This window comes from Aptenodytes patagonicus, chromosome 6 (genome assembly GCF_965638725.1).
Source record: "Aptenodytes patagonicus chromosome 6, bAptPat1.pri.cur, whole genome shotgun sequence".
Lineage (NCBI taxonomy): Eukaryota > Metazoa > Chordata > Aves > Sphenisciformes > Spheniscidae > Aptenodytes > Aptenodytes patagonicus.
The window spans coordinates 48703556-48723664 of record NC_134954.1 but is presented as its reverse complement, the minus strand read 5'-3'; the positions used below and the strand labels follow the sequence as shown (position 1 = coordinate 48723664).

The 20109-nt window shown below is 40.2% G+C and overlaps 1 protein-coding gene across 1 annotated transcript in view; it reads left to right on the top strand.

Annotated features, from left to right (window-relative positions):
- UBE2E3 (ubiquitin conjugating enzyme E2 E3) overlaps nt 1–19475 on the top strand; it is a 61587-nt gene extending 42112 nt beyond the window's left edge. Inside the window, exons 4-6 of the mRNA XM_076342492.1 lie at nt 13843–13975; nt 15751–15898; nt 16961–19475. Of these exons, the coding sequence (XP_076198607.1) occupies nt 13843–13975; nt 15751–15898; nt 16961–17058 (379 nt within the window). The 3' untranslated portion in view covers nt 17059–19475. The remainder of the gene's footprint in view (nt 1–13842; nt 13976–15750; nt 15899–16960) is intronic.
- Nucleotides 19476–20109: the final 634 nt, after the last annotated feature.

Genomic DNA, 20109 nt, shown 5'->3' with positions numbered 1-20109 from the left:
TTTCAGCCCCCTTTAAGATTTTCATTTAAGTTGTCCTCAATAAGAGCAGCATTTGAGTGGCCATATGTTTAGCAAAACACTAAATAATTTACAATCATCGTTTGTATTCATTTTTGTAGTTCTGAAGTTATTTTAAAGAAACAGCCCAAAGCACTTTTTCCAGAATTAATAAATTTTCACATAAATCTGGAAATGCCTGTGCTTCTGCTCAGATCTCCAGAAAAGTGCATTTAGTTCATTAGTTTCATGCTGAACTGTTAACATTTTAGGTTGTTTTACTAGGAGAGAACAAAGAACTCCTGGCTTGTTGAAAATTTGTTACACAAAAATAAGGATGAAAAGGTTCCAAACGAGCTGATGTTAAGCGTTGCAAACTGGATGAAGTTGTGCAGATTGGAAAGATTTACAAGACATCTGGTAATTAGCTTCCAGCTCCTATGGAGTCCTGCCCTGTGAAAGCTGCTCCTGCTTGCACTGGAGGGGGAGCAGGAGGGAGATGAAGCGTAACCCTGAAAAGCTAGATCTTTGTGTTCACAAATTACCGGTGGGCTGTTGAAGAGTCTTCGGGTACCTCTTTGGAAAACTGCTTCCTACCAAAAAAATGCCTGGCATCTCTCCCTTTGCAGGATTGTCTCCTCTGCTGGCATTTGCTTGGTGCAGTAGGGGAGGGGGGAACAAGCTATCAAAGAGCCCAAAGAGCTGTTTATGACTTTCCCCACCTGAGCCAATCTGCCAGTCTACCCCACACCAGCTTGCTGCGCTCCCTGGGGACTGCGCGGCAGCTGGGAATTGCTGGAGTGCGACCGGCTGAAGTTACCTCCCTCTGCCCTGCCCAAAATGCCGGTGATGCTTGGGACTGCTGTTAGAGCTGGGCACCTGGTGAGTAACCTTCGCTGGGGAGGTACGGCAGCACGCTCAGGTGCAGGGGACCCAGAGCCAGGCCACAGAGTTTGATCCTTTCATTATTGTTAGCGTTATTGTTGTTGTTGTTATTATTATTATTATTATTATTATTACTACTACTACTACTGCTACTACTGCTGCTGCTGTTATTTTCCAGCACTATTTTTTAAATTTCATTAAGGAAGATTTAAACAAGAAAGAAGACTTTCCATTTGGATTTGTTTTGTAAGTTGTCTCTTGGGAGCACCTGTCCACACCCTGGTTGTAGGATAAGGTGTGTTTGTATGGTTTCCGAAGTTCAGGCATATGAACCTTCAAGCATTGAACGGGAATCGCTGAGACCTGGTGCTTTGGTTACTTGTCAGAGACTTGGGAGGCTTTGCTTCTGTACCCCGTTCTGTCCCTTACCTATACAGTCACTTTTAGCAAGTCATTGCCCTGTCACGTTTATTACTCTGTCTGTAAAACAGAATATTGATCTTGTCTTAGACACCTGCAGTAAAAATGGTTAAGATCAAAATTATATATTTACTACTACTTTTTGTTGTTGTTGTTGTTTACAAACATTTAATCATCTAAACATCGGTAATCAATCTCAGCAGGCTAACTACAAGTAAAAATGTTTATCCTTTCAGCTTTGAATCTGAGTACAATGAGCAGACAGCCTGTCTTGTTAATTTTTCTGGCAGTGCTGTACTTTAAAATTAGGCATTTGCAGCAAAGAACATTATTTTTTCTAGATTGCAAATGTAAGCAAATGTGTGTTTAATGGCGTTCACTAAATTATAACTGACGGAGAATATGAAGAAAGTAGAGTTATGTATCAGTATATAATATTAGGACGTGTTGGAAGAGATTATACTTAATTTGTGTATAACCCGATGAATTTTGCAATGGTAGTCATTAAGCATATTCTTTCCACTGATAAATCATGCTTATAGTCTCAAATAAAAACCATACACAGTCTGAGCCTTTTCTTCTTGAGATTACAGCCATTCTGTGTCTGTGTTGTAGCGGTATCTAATTCCTGAATGCTGTGCAACTGGTGCTGCAACCTGATCTACTGGAAAGAAGGATTTAGCGCCCAGGAGGAGGTCGGTGCTGTCCATGTGCTTTTGCTTTGTCTGAGGTCTGAGTTGCTGTATCCTACTGCAGGCAGTAAACTGCCGCTTTCTGAACAGCTGCCTTGAATCTGGGCTGTGGGGGAAAATTACATTTCTTTTTAATCATAGTTCTGAACAGACAGATGTGAAAAAAGGTGGAATGAAGTTGCAGCGCATCTTAGTCCACTGGTACCAGTGGTCCAAGCTCTACAGCAAAGCTCTGTGAGGGTCACAAATTTCTTAGCTCATCCTTTAGCGGTGGCAGCTGTCTTAGAGGACGGGTACGAAGCCTTGCTCCCAAGGCTAACCCAAACAACTTGCGCTCCATACGCTACAGCTATCTCCACAGGGAACGTTCGTTTGGAAGAGTTACCCATTAAATTAACAGTGTTAGAGGAAGCAAAAGTTGGGCTGGAGCTGGCTTTTCAATAAACAGATTTTACTGAGTGAGACTTGTTTCACTTAGATGTTTATTGACCTTTTTTCCCCTGGAATGATTATTGTTTTCACATTTTTCTTTAGTGTAGTACACTTTTGTGGAGTAAAATGAACTCATATCAGACATTGATTTCTGTGTATTTGTATGCATGATGCTTCCTCCATTCCTTTGAATTGCTGTGCTTTTGCAACTAAAGCTGGTATTCACAGGGTTTTTAAATGCTTTTAATACACAAGCTACATTTATATCTACTCTGTACCAAGTGTTGCTTCAGCTGTCTCCAATTCTGCATTACACAAAAGAGATTCCTATCCTCAACTGCTTTTGTTTTGAAACTCTCCAAATATACCTATTCAGCTAGGGAAATGTACGTTGCTGGGCTAATGTTTTAGCACCTGAATCAAGTCTGCCTTATGCTCGGTACAGGACAGTTACTGCTGATAACGTTGGGTCACTCTACAGCTTATGTACTGAATGGACAGAGTGGAGTGGTGAAGAGACAGAGAGAGGATCCTGAGCCTCTACTTTGATAAATAGGACACTGTGGCTCCAGAATTGCATTCGCAGAGTGTAATTCCAGCATGTTTTAAGCTAATATAGGTTGAGCTGCTGCAGCCCCCTGCTTCTGCCCTGCTCCCCACTGCAGCTTCCCGCTCCCGTTCTTGTGTTGATGCTAGCATCCGTGCCAGTCTGCAGCCAGCTGCTGCTTCCAGGAGCCCAGGCAGCCTGACAGCAATCCCTGGTTACTTCTCAACCCGCTCGGCACCACAGAGCAATTCAGAATGTGATTTCACAAGCACTACTACAGGTGTCGAGGGGAAGGAGTAAGAGGAGGCATGGGGCTGGTTTTGCTGGGGTTAACTGGTTGTGGGACAGCACCGGTCACCTTGCACTCAGGTCTACTGGAATGTGTTATACCTCAGAGGTTTGATTTATATATTCAGATTGGCAAAAGCTTATTTGCAGAATTGTTTTCTTCAAAGTACAAAGGTAAAAAAATCTAATATCAAATAATGAATACATAAAAATTGTCAACAGTGATAAACTCATGCCCTGCACTGAATGTGAAGCTCGTCGTCATTTTGCTTTAAGCAGAGTTCAAAGCCCGTAGCCAGAGCTCTGATGATGATTTCAAAACATGAATCTTGTGAAAAAAGTGAAAATCTCATTTAATCAGTCCTCAGTGTAGGAAATTCTGTTAACCAGTGTGGGAACAGGACTAAAGACAGGCCTTTTGAACATTGGACCGTTGCGTTGAACAGGGTTCTTGTTTTTTGGCTAACCAGATTCACGCCCCTTCAAAACAGCTAACTTCTTTCAATTCAGATGAAGTCGCTAGTGACAAAAGCCACGTAGTGACCCCAACCGTTTTCGGAAAGGAGCCAGACTTGAGAAGTCATCCTTATTGTGCTGGAGGTGGGGAAGATCTTTGTGTATGAACTGGGAAAGTCTTATTTTTGAGAAATATAGCCTTTTACTAGTTAGAGATTTGCATCAGACTTTTATGGCTTCAAGTTAGGTGTCTGTCACAGGGAGCTGTGGCACGGCATTTTCGGTTTTGTTAGGCTGTACAGGGTGTGGAAATGGATGGAGACAAGAGGAAGTATTTAAAAGTAATAATAGAATTACGTTTGGAAGAAAGCCTATGCTAGAAGGTTAGGAAGACTGCACCGAGACCTGACTTAGATGATGACAATACAGACTGCTTTTGAGGAAAAATACTCAGTGCTTGCTACAGGGTAACATTCAGGAAGTTAGTATGAAACAACTAACAGTATGAAACTAATATGCATGTGTTAAAGATCATTAAATCCCTAAGTAAGTGCTTATTCAGAGTGTTAATGTATTTTAATGGAAGCAGGTTATCCGACTGACTGATTTTGTCTTTTCTTTATCTCTGTGTGGGAAAGCTGTAACTGTTGCTGAAGTTGAAAGCTGATTTTTCAGGGCCGGGAGGAAGGCAACTTCTAGCTATATTGCTGTGAAGTGTTGGAGAAGCCCAATCCTGGAGGAGGAGGTTCCACTGTGGTAGCACCAGGCACATTGGGTGTTCATCTTCTTGACAGGTGGATACACCCGCATTTCAGTGAAGGTGACTTCCCAGCAATTCTCTCTTTCTTGGTCCTTGATGAGTCCCTGAATAAATCGTGTTCACTAAATTGTGCTTTCTCCTTTCACAGTAATAGAAGAAAGTTTTTCCACAACATTAACACCATTCACAAGTTTAATCATGGAGTCTGCCTTTAGGCTTGAATTGTCAGACTGTGGTGATTCTCTAATTCGCTAATGTGCTTTCTGTCTTGAAAAGCACTGTTCATAGGTGGAGTTCCTTTCAATTTTTGGCTGAAGACATGTTCCTTGAAAAACAAAACATAATCCACAGAGCAGTGGAAGATTTTTTAATACATCGGTCAGTATTTGATATTGCCTAATGTTTAGGTATTTCGGGGAGATTGATAGCTGGGGACTTCATTTGAACAGCTCTAGTTGACTTGCAGGCTTAGTCTGTTGAAAATTGCCTGGTTATTGTTCCTAGGCATGAATCTTTATAGGTTTACTACAGTTTTAAAGCCAGTTGTATTTTTAGGTTAAATAGATCCTTTAGTGAAATTAATTGTTTTAACTGTTCTTTCTTCCTCCATCAAAAGTGTGTGTGTAAAGGATATTGGGAATAATAGATTTTCTTTGTTGACGTTAAAAGTGTCATTGAAAATACTGGTAGGAAATTCCAAACTGGATTTCTCAGTGTCACTTAGCTTTTTGACATGAAGGCTTTGCAGTGAATGATGGAGGTGACTGATGTCTAAAACACGTGGATGCCATAGAACTATTGAATGAGCTACTAGTAGTGTAATCTCTGTCCAGTGGGTCAGGTGATGGCCTGGGATTTGGGAGATTTACATTGCAGTCCTACTCAACAGCACACGGTTTCTGGATGACATTAGGCAAATGATCCTGTGTCTGAGTGCCTCCATTTTGTGTATTTGTGGGCAGGCGCCTTAAACTAAGGCTGCACGATTTCTCAGGTACCGTGTGATTCTTTCAGTATGGATTGCTAGCATCAGTATGGTGGCTACAACATATTGAAGAATAAAATATACGTGTATCCCAAAAGAGTTTTGTTTGTGTTAGGGAGTTGAGAAGGATCCTCTCTCATGGAAGAAAAGCAAATTTTGCCATGTTTGCTAAATACAGGTTCATCAGTAATTTTGAGTGGAAGGAAAATGTGAACTGTATAGCTGGCAGACAAATTTCTTTGACAAAGTGATTTGGCCTTAATACAAATTGGGCTTTATACCAACAGCAAGAAAATAGCACACATTTTGCCACTAGTACTACTAGTGTTTCAATACTGATGACAGGGAGCTGGTCTTTTCTTTTATGCTAAATTATGGCTTTGTTATTATGAACACATGGTAAAGTAGCAGGAAATGTTTCCCTTTACTCACTGTCCTGCTCTGTGTTTTAATAGGGAGTATGGATAATTTTAGTGTAGGCATGTGAGAGGGACTTCTATGCAGATTTCAAGATATTTAAAATAAACCAAATGTTCAGCATGAACTTTCTTCATGCCTGTGAGTCCTGTGATTTCTCTGTTTTCAAAAACAACTCATGTTTGGTAAACTTTTTATGTATTGCCTGGGTTATATATATTTACAACCCCTCTGTCGAGAGCATAGACAGGAACAATCTGTTATGTTTTGTTACCTGGTTTAAATCCAGTATTTCTGTTGTAATTTGGTGAAGTACATTCTGGGATTAGTTATTTTTCAAAAGAAAAATTACAGGAATTCTTCCTCCATAATTGGCTACGGTTGTTCTGGAAGATGGAAAGAACCTGAGCAGACTTCTAACAGCAGCAAGAAAGGTCCTAGGAACTAGCGGGAATGCAAAGAGGAAAGTAAAGTTGAGCTACTGTAGCAATGAACTAAATTAATGCAGCTTTTGGCCGTGGAAAAACTATTAGCTTTCCAAAATACATTGCTTGGGTTATCTACATATTACAGCTTTGATGGAATTATCAAATGATTTGTTACTCAGCTTCCTTTAGTAACAACAGTGTATATTCTTCTACTAATGGCAAGTTTAGCGCTGGAGGTTTTAATCGTCTAAAACACTACAATCTGGCATCTTTCTCTTTAGGGTGATTAATAGCAGATCTGCACTCGGTTAGATTCCCCTAATGGTACAATTTGACGTGAACCAAATACGGCCACATGATTACATTTCTAAGCCGGACCGTGCAATCTAAAGTTTATGCCCTCTTTATGCTGGCTGCAGGAGGACAAATGATACCTGATTAAGCATAAAGCCGGGTGTTACAAAGCTAATCCGTTGACGTTTTTGGAACGTATACGGTTTGGCCAAGTTGGTTTATGTTGGATCAGCACTTTGCTTTGAGTAGCCACGCTGCTTTTGATCTGGTAGGAGGAGCTCTCAAGTTGGATTTACTGTTGCATCGAACCATGGCCTCAGGCACAAGTCCTGCACTGCTTTACAACCAGCTGAATTAGCACGGGATCCATGAGTTAAAAATAGGCTTTTTTTTTCAGCAGTAATTTCTAGATTTTAGTCTTAAGGGCATGATAGACTTTAAGGAAGTGACAGAAGCAAAGGTTTGTACAGTGAACTAGGCTCTGTGTAACCGAGGATACACAGAGCCTCTGTGGATCTGCTAGAAGCAGTAAATAACCTTTTTCAGCAAACAGATGTAGCAGATAGTTCAGTGACAGGTACAATAAGAACAGTTGTAGCTATATAAAGAACACAGTAGACTGAAACTTCTTCTTTCTAAGAAATTGCACATAACCTAGAAACCTTAATAATAGTGAGTACCTTATCAAAAAGCATTTTCAGCACGGATTTGATATATTGCTGTAGACAACCCACATGTGTCCAACCCTAGAAAAATGCTGTAATCCAAAAATTAGGACTATTCTTGAGGCTCTTGCCAGTGAAACCAGTATGCTTTCTGTGTATAGACGTACTACCCAGATTGTGTAAGTAGAGGTGCTTAGGCACTGGTGCTGATAATATGAACGCTGAGAATAAGTACTCCAGAAAGCCCTGTAAACAGAGGCATTGAAAAATAAAGAAAAGGGAAATTGCTGTCCATGCTTGTTAGTTTTTAAGTCACAGGGCTGAAAGCCACAAACGTATGTCTTTTAATTAATGTTCACTTCCTTTCTTGTGTTCTGTAACCAAAAATAGAAGAGCGCCTCCACAATTGGGCAAAGAGGGTTAAGAAAAAAAGGTAATGGATAAATTTTCTTCAAAATGTTGAAAATATCAAAGCAGGAAAATAATCTGAGCATCTTTCCATTCCCATGTTTAACATTAAAATAGAACTACCGGAAAGTGATTTGTGCTCTCTCCAGGCTTCACAGAGTAACGCTGAGCTAACTCTCAGACAGCCTGCACCAGAGAGAGATCCTTTGGTTCCTTGTGAGATGTTTTGGGGTTTTTTTTAATTACCAGCAGCATGGCAGTGTGTATCTGTATCTAGATAAAAAGCTAGTGTGCTACAAGGTAGTGTGTGAATACAGGGCTGGACAACCTTTCTCACTGCATGGAGGGTGAGGAGGATTTTCTGAAGTCCTAAGCTTAGAGGCTTGAGTTAAGAGCCAAGCTCCCCATGCAGTCAGTGAAAAGTAGGTGTCACCAGAGGGAGATGGAGAACCTTGGTATTAGGGAGTATTTAGATGCTCCTTGTGCTGCAGAGGGCCACTGATCTCTCTACCCTGATTGTCTGGGAAGTCTGAGGTGCAAACATCAGCATCCACACTAGATACCCTACATGGTAGATATGAGTCCCCACCTCTGCGATAACTTGAAGTTACCTGAGTCTGGGGCTTTCTCGTTCCACTGGACATGAGTTCATCAAGCTCAGAAGCTTAGATGGTGAGGCAGGCAGACTCACTACGGATGGGATCTGTGTATTTGCCAGCATTGTATATGCTGGCAGGATCCATTACAGCCCCATTAGCCTCTGGTGGCATGGTGCTAAACTAGAACATCATCCAGCAGCTTTAGCTGAGACATTGCTGTCCAAAACAAAGCCTTTCATGCTGGTAACATGCTGAGTGCCTTTCTTACAGCAGGACTTGTAAAACTCGATTTCTGAAACTGTGTTGTGGATTTTTGCAAAACTTGCTATGTAGCTTTATGAAGTGGCTTTTTTAAACATGAGGTTGTGGAACATACCTAAGGGCACTCATTCTTCCTTTCCTTAGTACCTTCAGTTGAATTAAGAAAAATTGAAACAGATATCTTACTCCTTTCTTAAAGCACTGTCTTTGCTTACATCGCTGTAAAAATTATAAATACACCATTGTGACAGAGTGGCTGTGGTTGAGCAGTCTGTGAAGAGCTTCAGGAGTTTTACTTTTGCTAAATCTCATCCTGAGATAAAAGTTTGGGGAGGATGGAGGGGGCTCTTTCCTTACATAACTCTCACTCCAGGTACCCCGTTTGGTTTGTTAGCTGCTGCCTTTGTGATACCTGCCTGGGTATCAGACCTAAGGGCGGGGCCTTTGAAAGGAGAATATAGGAAAGTATTCCACCACTTAAATCTGTGCTATGTAGGCACCCCCGATGGGCATCTTGGGATATAGACCAGTACCTTTAGTTTTATGGTACCAATGACATTTCTCATAAGACTGTTTTAGTGTCTGACAGACTTCACTGTCGGGAAGCTTCCTAAAAAACAGATTCTTTTTTTTTTCCCCCCTCAGTTGTATCCTATTGTGGACCCAAATTGTTTCTCATAATAAAGCATAACACAGAGTTAACATCAAATCTAGCTAAATTACATTTTCCTTCACCCTTTTTCTTCTTAATTACCGCAGTCTCAGTACTATGAAGTTGCATTCTGTCACCAAATTGAGAGCCCCGTGTCTCAGAGGAGTGCTGTTGACAGGAGAAGCGCATTTAGCAAGTGCAGAAAGCAGCATCCTACTAGCATCATGTAGATTGGAAATTTCTTGTCCTAGTTTCTCATCCTGCAACTATTACATATGGGCAGCTTTAATGCATTTTGATTTAGTGAATTGTAACAAATGCTGAATTCTGATTTCTGTAACCACTGCTTCAGGACTCTAACAGACTTCTTGCTGGTGTGAATGCTGCTGCATCCCTGTGAATGCTCATAACACTGTGCTGGAAAAGCTGTTGCTCATCTTTGTGAAACCTGAGAGCCAGGGTTCAGCAGAGTCAGGTTTAAAGGACCTGGTGTGACCCCATGGGCCCCTAGAGTTTAACCTCGCGTCTTCTCAAATTCACCATCTGAAGTCACACTTGTAAATTAAATCTGTTCAGCAGACTGGCTTGGATAGAGTGTGGTTATAAATCCTTTGTCTTATCTGGATCAGGTATATATCCCTCAGTGAAGTGGCATAATGAATATTTACTTAGGAAGCAGATGTAGCCAGTTAACTTTATTCTGTCAATTTATCTAATTTATTAAAAAAAAAAAAATCAATACAGCTTTTATGTATGAAGTAAAAACCCCTTAATTTTGTAAAGAATATTTTGTCATTTTGATTAATTTGCTTTGTTATTTTGTCTGAGATATTTTTAGCCCCTATTTTAAAAAATTAATCAAGTGGTTCTTTTATTGAGAATATACTGGTGGTGCCTTTACTGAATTTGTGATGTTCTGTAAGCTAATTTAGGAGGACAGCAGGCTGGTAGCAATGAACTGCACGTGTATGCTGGGTAGCCAAAACACTGAAGTTGTCATCAGATCCGTTGCTCCATCAGGATTTTGTGTTTTAAAGGACAGAATAGAGGAGGATTTGTGTCCATATGGATTCCATTGGGGAGGTCAGAAGGAGCTGGGTCTTTCTGTGATGAAAAAAGGAAAGGGAAGAAAACCATGGAAATTCCCCATTGTAGCGCTCTGCCTGGGGTATTCTGTCCCGTGTGACAGACAGCAGGAGAGATTCCTAGGCTGTCACTCACCACAACTCTCAAGGGTTAAGGTGAGATGCTTGAAGCCTATGCTTGCAATAGGAGAGTGAGTCTCTGAATAGCAGGAGAACGTCTGGGAATAAAGAGCTCAAGTACAGCCCCTAGAAGCACCTCCCGTGCCAGCCTCTTTAGTGCCCAACAGGAGGAGGAAAGTATTTCTTCTGGGTGTATCAATGAAATAGAAAATTGCGGACAGAGTAAAGCTTCCTTAATTCCCAGTTTTCAGCCCGGGGTTTTTGCTGTCCTCTGTGGGAACGGAGAAGTTAGATTTGCACCAGGGAGTGGCAGTTCCCTCCTTGTGGCTTTCTGCAGCACCGGGACAATGCTCTGCGGTGATGGAGAGTCGAAGGCAGTGACTCCAGCAGGGCTCTGGCAGTCGCTTGCAGCTCGGTACACAGCCGAGGTGTTGCCTGAGGCAGGACTGCGCTTTCTGCTTTTCTCTGCAGTCGTCCAAGTGGGTGTAACCCCACTGTCCTGTCCTTGTGCAAATCGCTGCAGAGGCCGAGACTGCCATGAATAGGTCTGGTATGTTTTGCTGAGCCTTAGAGAGTGTGGGTTTGTTTACTTCCAAAAAAGATTACCTTGGTATGTATACAAAACACAAGTAGGGTATGGCTGGCTGAGGATGATCCCCAGTGGAAATATACAGGTGGTAGGAGCCAAGTGTGGCATCTTGTCTCTGCTCTTTAATCTCGCGTCGCCTGACACCAATAATGTAGTGATTGTGGGGATTTTCCAGGTTGCTAATGAAGCAGGGGTATCTTTTACACCACTGGAAGTGAGACACCACTTCAGCTGTTAAATAGAAATTTCACAAACATCAATGAGATGTAATGAAATTGTTTGATTTAACAATTTTCTCCTTTATCTGAATGCGGTTATTGTTACAGCGTTGTGTTACTTTCGACATTGCAGCGATCTTTTCTCAGCAGTAGCTGGGGTTTCGAACACAGCGTTTTCTTCTTCTTACAAGGTTAGGAGTTCCCCTTCTCACGTCATAGCCTGGCCCTTTTATATATTGCTAGCGGTAGCATAGAAGAGGATAGCAGGTAGTAATAGGCAGAGAGTTATTGCACTTAGCTTCTGGCTACTAGCTGATAGATACCCTTGCTCTGACTTGGTGAGTGATTACCAGATAGTTTGGCACCGGACTGGTGCTGCGCTTAATTGTGACTGATTCATTGGGATGAAATATGTCCCTAATTTAATTCAGCTATTTCATTAATCTGATTGAATGGCATCCAGCTGTTAGAGGTGTATGAAAGAAAGGTACCTGACACACGAGGCAAGAGCACTAACCTCTGCATTAAACTATAAAACAGTCATTAGGACATCTAATGCTGAAATTGAATTGCTCCATAGAAATTTGATTTCCGAGCACAATACTAATTAGCTGTAAGCTTGATGAATGTCAAGAATTAATTAAAACATTTCAGTGGCCTGTGTGGGTTTTAAATATTGTCATTATTGCCCCAATATTTTCAGTTCTTACAGTAATTGTTTTTTTAGAGAGCATGAATGGAATTATCTTCTGGAGTGACTGAGGGTACAAACGGTTCATTACATCATCGAAAATGGACCTCCTTGCCTCTGGATTTCCCTTTTTTTTTTTTTCTAAAATTTATCTACTGTTTTTCTTCCACTTTTGTGCATGTATTGCAAATAGAAAGGTAAGATCAGTGATTTTAGACCCAAACTTTATTTTGATAGCACTTCTAGTTTTTCTTTCTTAGCTGCACTCTGGAGGCCAGCACGCCATTGTTACCTACTTTCATTTTGGCAACAGGAAAATAGCTACAGGTCCATCAAATAATTTTTTGTTTTTAATGAAATAGGATGTCAACCAAAGTCCATGATTATTTTGTCCTGTCAATGAAAGGCCTGCAACAGTTTAAACATTTGGTACATGAAACGTCCGCAAGATAAAAAAACATGTTGGGGAATTATGAATTGAAAGGGAATTCATAATCAAAACCAGCTTTTGGTTGTTTCTCGAATATGATCTTAATGTAAAAATAGCTAAATTTTTGGTGCGGGAATTGCAGATGCATAGTGCATACTGCTCATATTCCTTGTCTCTGATGAGTGTCTCCACATGTTTGGCTACATAGTAAGGATGAATGTCCAACATGCCATGTTATAGACTGGACATATGTATGACAAATACATGAGGTGACATGACATGGGAAGAGCCTTAACACTTGGAGGGTTTGTAGGGAGGCTCCTCTGAGTGTCGAGCAATGTCAGAAACCACAAACTCCCAGGCTACAGCTTGGTGCCATGCCCTGTCACTTGCTTCATGTGCAATCACATATGAGAGTCCTCAGTGCCTGTTCCTTGGGACCACAGAGGGAGAAGGATGGGGACGCTTCACCGTGTGTCTGCGGGATGTAGGTGGTGCCTGGGAGGGTGCCGAGGTGGGGAGAATTGAAAGGATCTTTTACAATGCCACGTTATTGGCTTGTCCGCATAGATGTGATGAATCCACCATGCCTGCATGAGCTCAGCGGTGGTGTTTTCCATAGCAGTCAGTTTGGATCTCAGCGGTTCAGATTCAGGACCTTTTGCAGAAGGTGAGGTTAGTTTTTACCCTGAGACTTGCTTACAGAAATAAGATTGTGCTTTGATTGTTTTTGTGAGGAGCTTAGATGGTTACTGTGTGATAATAGCATTAAGTATGATGTCTCAGAAGTCAAGAAAATGCTTGTTCGTTATCCCTTCTTTCAAAGCTTTAATAATTAATTATGCAATAACTCTTCCCCAGTGGGAAATGCGTTCAGTGTTGTACTTCTTAAAATAAACTATTTTTGGCTAGTAGTCTCAATGCTGATTGCCTGGAGACATAACACAAATATATCCTGAAGAAAACAGTTATTCAGAATAACAGGGCTGTGAGAAGCTCAGTTCCAGGTTACTCGATTCTGTCTCTCCCATCCCCAGTTTTCCTGCCCAAGGGTACGTTTCACTCGCCTGTGAAACAAGTGGCAATAAATGTGTATCAATATATGTGTAAGTCACATTTTTTATGAAGGTATGATCCGTTTAATGCCTGGAGAAGATGAGTATGGTCAAGATATACAGCTCCTTTTCTGTATGGATATGATGTCATTGGAAGGTCATGATGTAGAAGCTCAGAGCAACCACATACTCGAGAAAGCAGATCTGGGGGTATGTTTCAGACAGTGACAGTCCAGTCGTTCATGGTCAATCTGTTTCATTGCCGTATCTCCAAAGGGACAGCGGAGTGCCCAGCTTTCGTGCCTGTTTAAAACACTGAGCCCACTGAAATCAGTTGGACATTAGGCAGATGTTAAAGATAGGCAAGTGGTTTGTATTAAACAAAATTATTGTAGAAGGAAATCCGTAAAATGCCTCTCTCAAAGGTACACCTGACTCTTTCTTTCTCTCTCCTCCTTTTTTACACAGTGCCGGTCCTAAAGGAGATAACATTTATGAATGGAGATCTACTATACTTGGACCTCCAGGTTCTGTATATGAAGGAGGCGTTTTTTTCCTGGATATCACATTTTCATCTGACTATCCATTCAAGCCACCAAAGGTAAGGGTAAGGTTTTTATTGTGTTTATCATTTTTTCACATGTGAGAAGAATGTGACTTGCAGCGAGTGAGTGTTCATCACTTTATGAATATCAAAATTTTTTATGGTCTCTTGAAAACTACAAGGTCCAAAATCTTGGCTTGCAATTTCAGAAAAATCCTGTGTCTAATTTATTTCCTGATTACCACAGCCAATACTGATTTCCAAGCTTGACTAAGCAATGAATGAGATGATAATTCTGATCAAGAGTTAAGATTCAAGAAATTTTAATTTTAATAGAAGACAGTGCGAGACCTTCTTATGCTTCCTTCTTCTCATTTCAGCTACTAAAATATATGTATAATAAACTTTTTTCTGTTATGAAGCAGATTCTATATTATATATTTTCACATGATTTTTAGCAAAATAACAGAAAGCTAAAGTAAGTTTAGATAGACAACTAGAGTGTTACATTGTGACTTCAAATCGGGTAAATTACTGTGATGTTTCCCATTATTGTAAAATGTCAATCTGTTTACTACTGGCAAGATCAGCAATGTTGTTTGACAATATTTTTAAGCAAAAACTCTTTTTATTAAATGAAACTAATCTTAACTTAAACTAAAATTTCATTTCCTTGCTCAGAAATAGTATGAACACTTAAAAAATCATAATTTACTAATGGATATCAAAGAAGTTAAAGGTTGTTCCCTTCTCCCCTCCCTTAATGCCAAATCACAGCTCTTGACCAAGTCACCAGAAAGGACACTGCGGACATTTGCAAAGACTAAATCATTCTACCACACAACGTTTCTACAACTTATGGCTCTTGTGGCTACAACGTTGTTATTATAAATCAGGTATCTTTTTTCATTCCCAGAAGGATTACAGCATAAAGAATAATATACCCACACATCTCTGAAACCCACAAAATTTAATATTCTCTGAGTTAAGATTGTTGTAATTAAGTGATGCAGAGTTTTAGACAAATGAAAATCTTGTGGATTTTTTTAAGAGCATGATCATTTTTGAATTTTCAGTAGTTTCAGAAAACATAATGGATTCTTCCCCCCTGTATGAGTATGAAAAAGAAAAATTATCCCAAAATGAAAAAGGAAAAATTAAAGCACATAAATATTTCTAACTTCTTATTTGTGCAGAATAATGCTTACGTGCTTTACCAACGTTAGTCTGAAATAATTTAAAAACAAGGATGGTGTTAGTTAGTGTGATAGCATTGTTTTGGGTGTATATTATGTCCTGCCTAATGAAGGGTAAGGCAAAGATTTCATTGCTAATTTGAACAAGAATAATACAACACTCCAATTTTAAATATTAATTTTCATGGTCTATATTTAGGCTTTTGAAAGAAAGGAAAAGATCAACTAATACTGCACATGCAGCCACATTCTCGCTACTTCTTCACCTTCAGAAACCACAGTAAAGTTATGTTTGTGATTAGATGGTTCTTGACATGCAATATGTTCATTAAATAGCATACAGTACTGCAAAGTAGGTTCTAATTTTTGTGGATGCCAGGCAGAGGGCCTGTGTGAAAGCAGTTTGTGCACCAAAGATCTCCATGGTGGGTTTCTTAAAGGTAGCCATGACTACAGTAAATAGGCGCTCTTCTGTTAAATAATTGTGTTTCAGAAAACAAGCAGTAAGGAGCTGCTTCCACAGAAGCTCTGCAGAACTGGGAGCACCCCACGCGCTGCTGCTGCTCAGAGGCAAGGGGCAGCATCCCTGGGCGACACTGAATGACTCTCTCTCTGTCTCTTATGCTGCGATTCTAGGTTACTTTCCGTACCAGAATTTATCACTGCAACATCAACAGTCAGGGAGTCATCTGTCTGGATATCCTGAAAGACAACTGGAGCCCTGCTTTGACTATTTCAAAGGTTCTGCTGTCTATTTGTTCTCTTCTGACAGACTGCAACCCGGGTAAGGAGCTGATAGTTTACTCCACTCTTAGTCGTTTGACTTATTTGCCATGGAATGTAATTTGCATATTTGATTGTATGCAGATTAAATAAAAATTAATATTTTTAAAATTGGGGATGAAACACTCCTGCTTGGATGCCGTCCCACATTTAATGGCACTTTTTACTCCTGTGGCACAACAGAAAGTAAATAGCATTAAGGCCTTTTTTTTCCCAAGGTATGGTGGAGAAAATAAGTTGATGTCATCAAAGATCTGTATTGCAGGAGCTGCAGCAAGTGGTCAATCCAGGAAAGCAGCAAAGTTCTCTTGAGTTATAAGCTCATAAATCCTGCAGGTTGGAAGGAGCCACAGGAAGTCCCTTCTCTTAAGGCAGCAGTTGAGACATTTAATCTTGCAAATGTGAGGGGGACGGTGTTCAAAGAGATTTTTCCCGTTTTCAAAGAGAGTTCCTTGTTCCTGTTGGGAGGGGAGGAACTCCACTGGAAGCAGTACAGTTTCTCAGCAACAACTGTGTGACCCGTGTCATTAGGCAATGAATGCTAATTGCCTGAAGTCAGGGCAGGAACCGGGCAGTAGTGCTAAGATGACAGTTCAGAGAAGACTGGTAATGATCAGGGAGAAATGGATTAGCCTCTGTGATACCAAAGTTTGATGACTCCTGAAGCAAACTGGATCCCCTCGGTGTGTGTCCGTATTCCTGATACCCTGATGTACACTAGTCTTGTCCTAGCACTGTGACAGGAGCACGCCAGGCTGCACTCGCTGAATGTCCCCTGCACCCATCGGCCCTTCCAAAGGGCTGAAAGCAGGGCACCTGGCTGGGGCAAGATTCATTAATATGCAGATAACCACAACAGATTTTTCTGTTTTCTTTTTCTGTTCATTGTGCCTTGCGTGTTTTCTCTTGGAAATGTCTTGTATGGTAAGAGTCCCACTATATCTCACAGCATTTTCTGGCCTAACAAAGACTATAGGTTGGAGTAGATTCTGTGTTTTAAATCATGTGGGGGTTTTTTTTGTTGTGGAATGGTTTCTAATGCATCTTCTCCTGCCTTTTGCAGCTGACCCTCTGGTTGGAAGCATAGCCACTCAGTACCTGACCAACAGAGCAGAACATGACAGGATAGCCAGACAGTGGACCAAGAGATATGCAACATAAATGACAAACTACTTGTGCAGTGTGAAGGTGCAGAAGGCAACTTTGCAGTGTGCAACAAATCTTTATAGCCTTTACAATACGGACTTCTGTGTATATGTTATACTGATTCTACTCTGCTTTTATCCTTTTGAAGACTGGGATACTGCCCCCCAAAAAGGTAAATGCTATCAAGAGTAGAAATTTGTAGCTGTAGATTAGTTATGTTTAAAATGCCTACTTGCAAGTCTTGCTTCTTTGGGATATCAAAATGTATTTTGTGATGTACTAAGGATACTGTTCCTGAAGTCAACCAAATATTATAGTGCATTTTAGCCTAATTCATTATCTGTATGAAGTTATTAAAGGTAGCTGTAGATTACTAGGAATTATGTCATTTGTATTAAACCCAGATCTATTTCCAATATGTGGTACATGCTGTTGTGAATACTGTTTTAACTTTTACCTTTGTCAGTTTGTAATGAAAGGATTTCCTTTTTCCCTTTGTAGCTCAGAGAGCACCCAGTGTATCATCTCAAACACAATAAACATGTTCCCCAAGGAGTAGTTTCTTTGTTTTCCTATTTTAAATTAATATTTGAATAAATTTAATTATAGTAACAAGGCAGGGCCAATGTATCACAGATCCCTGTGGTTAATCTTTAAATTAATATACGTAAGCAAAGGCTTGCTATGAAATGTTTAATGCACACCTGTGGATTGTTTAAGTTTTCCCTGTTTTGTTTTTTACAGAACAAATGTCATTTCTACACTTTCCTTAAATTTAATACTGTTCGGCTCTTTCTCAAGTTGGAATGAGAGCATTGCATATGCTTACTCCAGAAGTTAATGTAGCTGGTTGCTTCAGGGCCAGTCCTGCTCTCATAATGGACTGTCTGAGTCTTGCTACAATTTTTTTTGCAGGACGAGGGCCAAGTTAGAGATAGTCTGGTGCTTTTGTTTCCGAGTAAAGCAAGTTGGACTTGCTGATCTAGAGAACTACAGTTACCCATTGAAAATGGTCTTCCAAAGCATGATCAAACACTGTATCATCTGGCCAGAAAAGAAAGTAGTAGAATAAATTTAATCAGGTTTTTATGACATAAAAACAGTTGCGGGGGAAATGAACCTTTGTTAGTGAAAATGAGATCTGTAAAACTTTTAGACTACATTCCCCCCCCTTCGCTTTCTGGCTTGGAAATTTTGTAACATCTGTAAGTAACAAAGACATACAGCTTTATAGTACATACAGTTTAAAATGTAGAGTCACTAATAGTTTTATAATTTAAGCTTTTATAGGTTGCCAGTCACAATATTGATTATAAAAAAAGAGACTTGATCCCTTTAAATGATTTTTAAAATTACACTTAATTTTAAACTTTACAGTCTCCCTTACTACCTGGTGTTTTTGGAGATAATGTAGCACTTCCATCAATAAGATGCTCTGCTCATTTAATATATGAAAACTGAATGTCAAGTTTAAATATTAAAGCAATAGAAAAAATGTTAACGATTTAGATCTAAAGTTTGCCATCACTGTATAGGTCCCTGTTTTTTGTATCACATAACCTTTGACCATGAATTGTCCACCCTACTTTAAATATTTCTACAGATTCCTGAAGGTGGCTTGAAGAACTGTGTATCCCAAATATCTCAACCTAGAAGCCAGTCTCTCTTGGTAGCTACAAGATAGCTTTGGAGTTCAGGTTATAAAGTGCAAAAGGGAATGAGAAACAGGGGATCTGGCAGGTGAATATGCCTAAATCAGGTAACAGACTAATGCCAGGAGATGAAGTGCTGGAAATCACTGCTGAAGGTGACCAGAGTTTCTCATTATGTCATTGGACATGTGAGAAATAGCACAGATTGGCAAAGAAACAAGGGGCTATCACATCCAGGCTGGACGTCTAAAGTCTGCTCACTGCTGACCGTTAGCGCACTCGTGGGTGACACGGTGCTCGTACACCACTCCAGTGACTTTCCAGTGAAGAGCAAACGATGTACTTCACACGTTAACTGTGTTGCCTACAGAATTTACAGATATTTATATCATAAAAGATTATGGTATAAAAGTACTGGTTTTAATCCTAATTTTAATGTATTTTGGTTTTGTATTGTACCTACAACTTCAGATACATAGGTGTACAAGTGGGATGCCTTGTTAGTGTTGCCCCATCTTGCCTTCCTTGCAATTGGATCCTTTACACTGAATTCCCATCCTTTTTTTTTTTTTGTTGGTTTGTCATGATTCTGTTCTTTTTTAATGTAGGTTTTTTGTGTGTAAATTTTATATTTACTGAAGTAAAGGTTGTTTTTGTGTAAACATTTAAACTTTAAAAAAAGAAAAGAAGCTAATTTTGTTTCTCAAGTTCTCTCTGCTAAACCATGCAGTAGAAAGAAATTTGTATTGTTAAATAAATCAATTAGTTGTTAAATGAGAATGTGTGTCTGTTTTCATGGGGAGGGGAGAAATCCCTGCTGGAAATATATCCAAAATACCAGTTGCAAAGAGCATCTGGTGTGTTCAAACTATTTCCTTCCTGGCTGTGCTGGGGTGAATGCCGGACACTACCAAAGCACAGCACTGATCCTATTTTACAGTTTCAATTTTCAGTTCTGTCTTCTTGTCACCAATCACTGGGCTCTGTATTTGGGAAAAAGTTTAATTGAAATGACATTTTTGTGAAAAGACCAGCTAAAGATACTGCACATCCCCTCTTCCTCTCCATTTTGGATGGGCTTTTCTTGTTCCGTTGTCTTTGGAATTTGAGTGGGGAACACATGCAGCTGGCTGGGAAGGTGCTCAAACCGGGCTCCGTGGTCTCCTGGCACAAGGAGCACTCGCGTGGGAACCGTCTGTCCCAGCCATTGAGCTGTGACACTGTTGAGGAACTGAGAGGGCCAAACCAAACGGGCAAACACGGTCACATCTCTCTGCTTCTCAGCTGAGGTGGTGGGAACATTCAGAGCAAATACTTTGTCATATCAAATGAGAAGGGATGGGTGAATATAATCGTATTAAATATATTAGATACAAAGGAAGGGCAAATATATATCAGCCTTGTTATTTCTGTA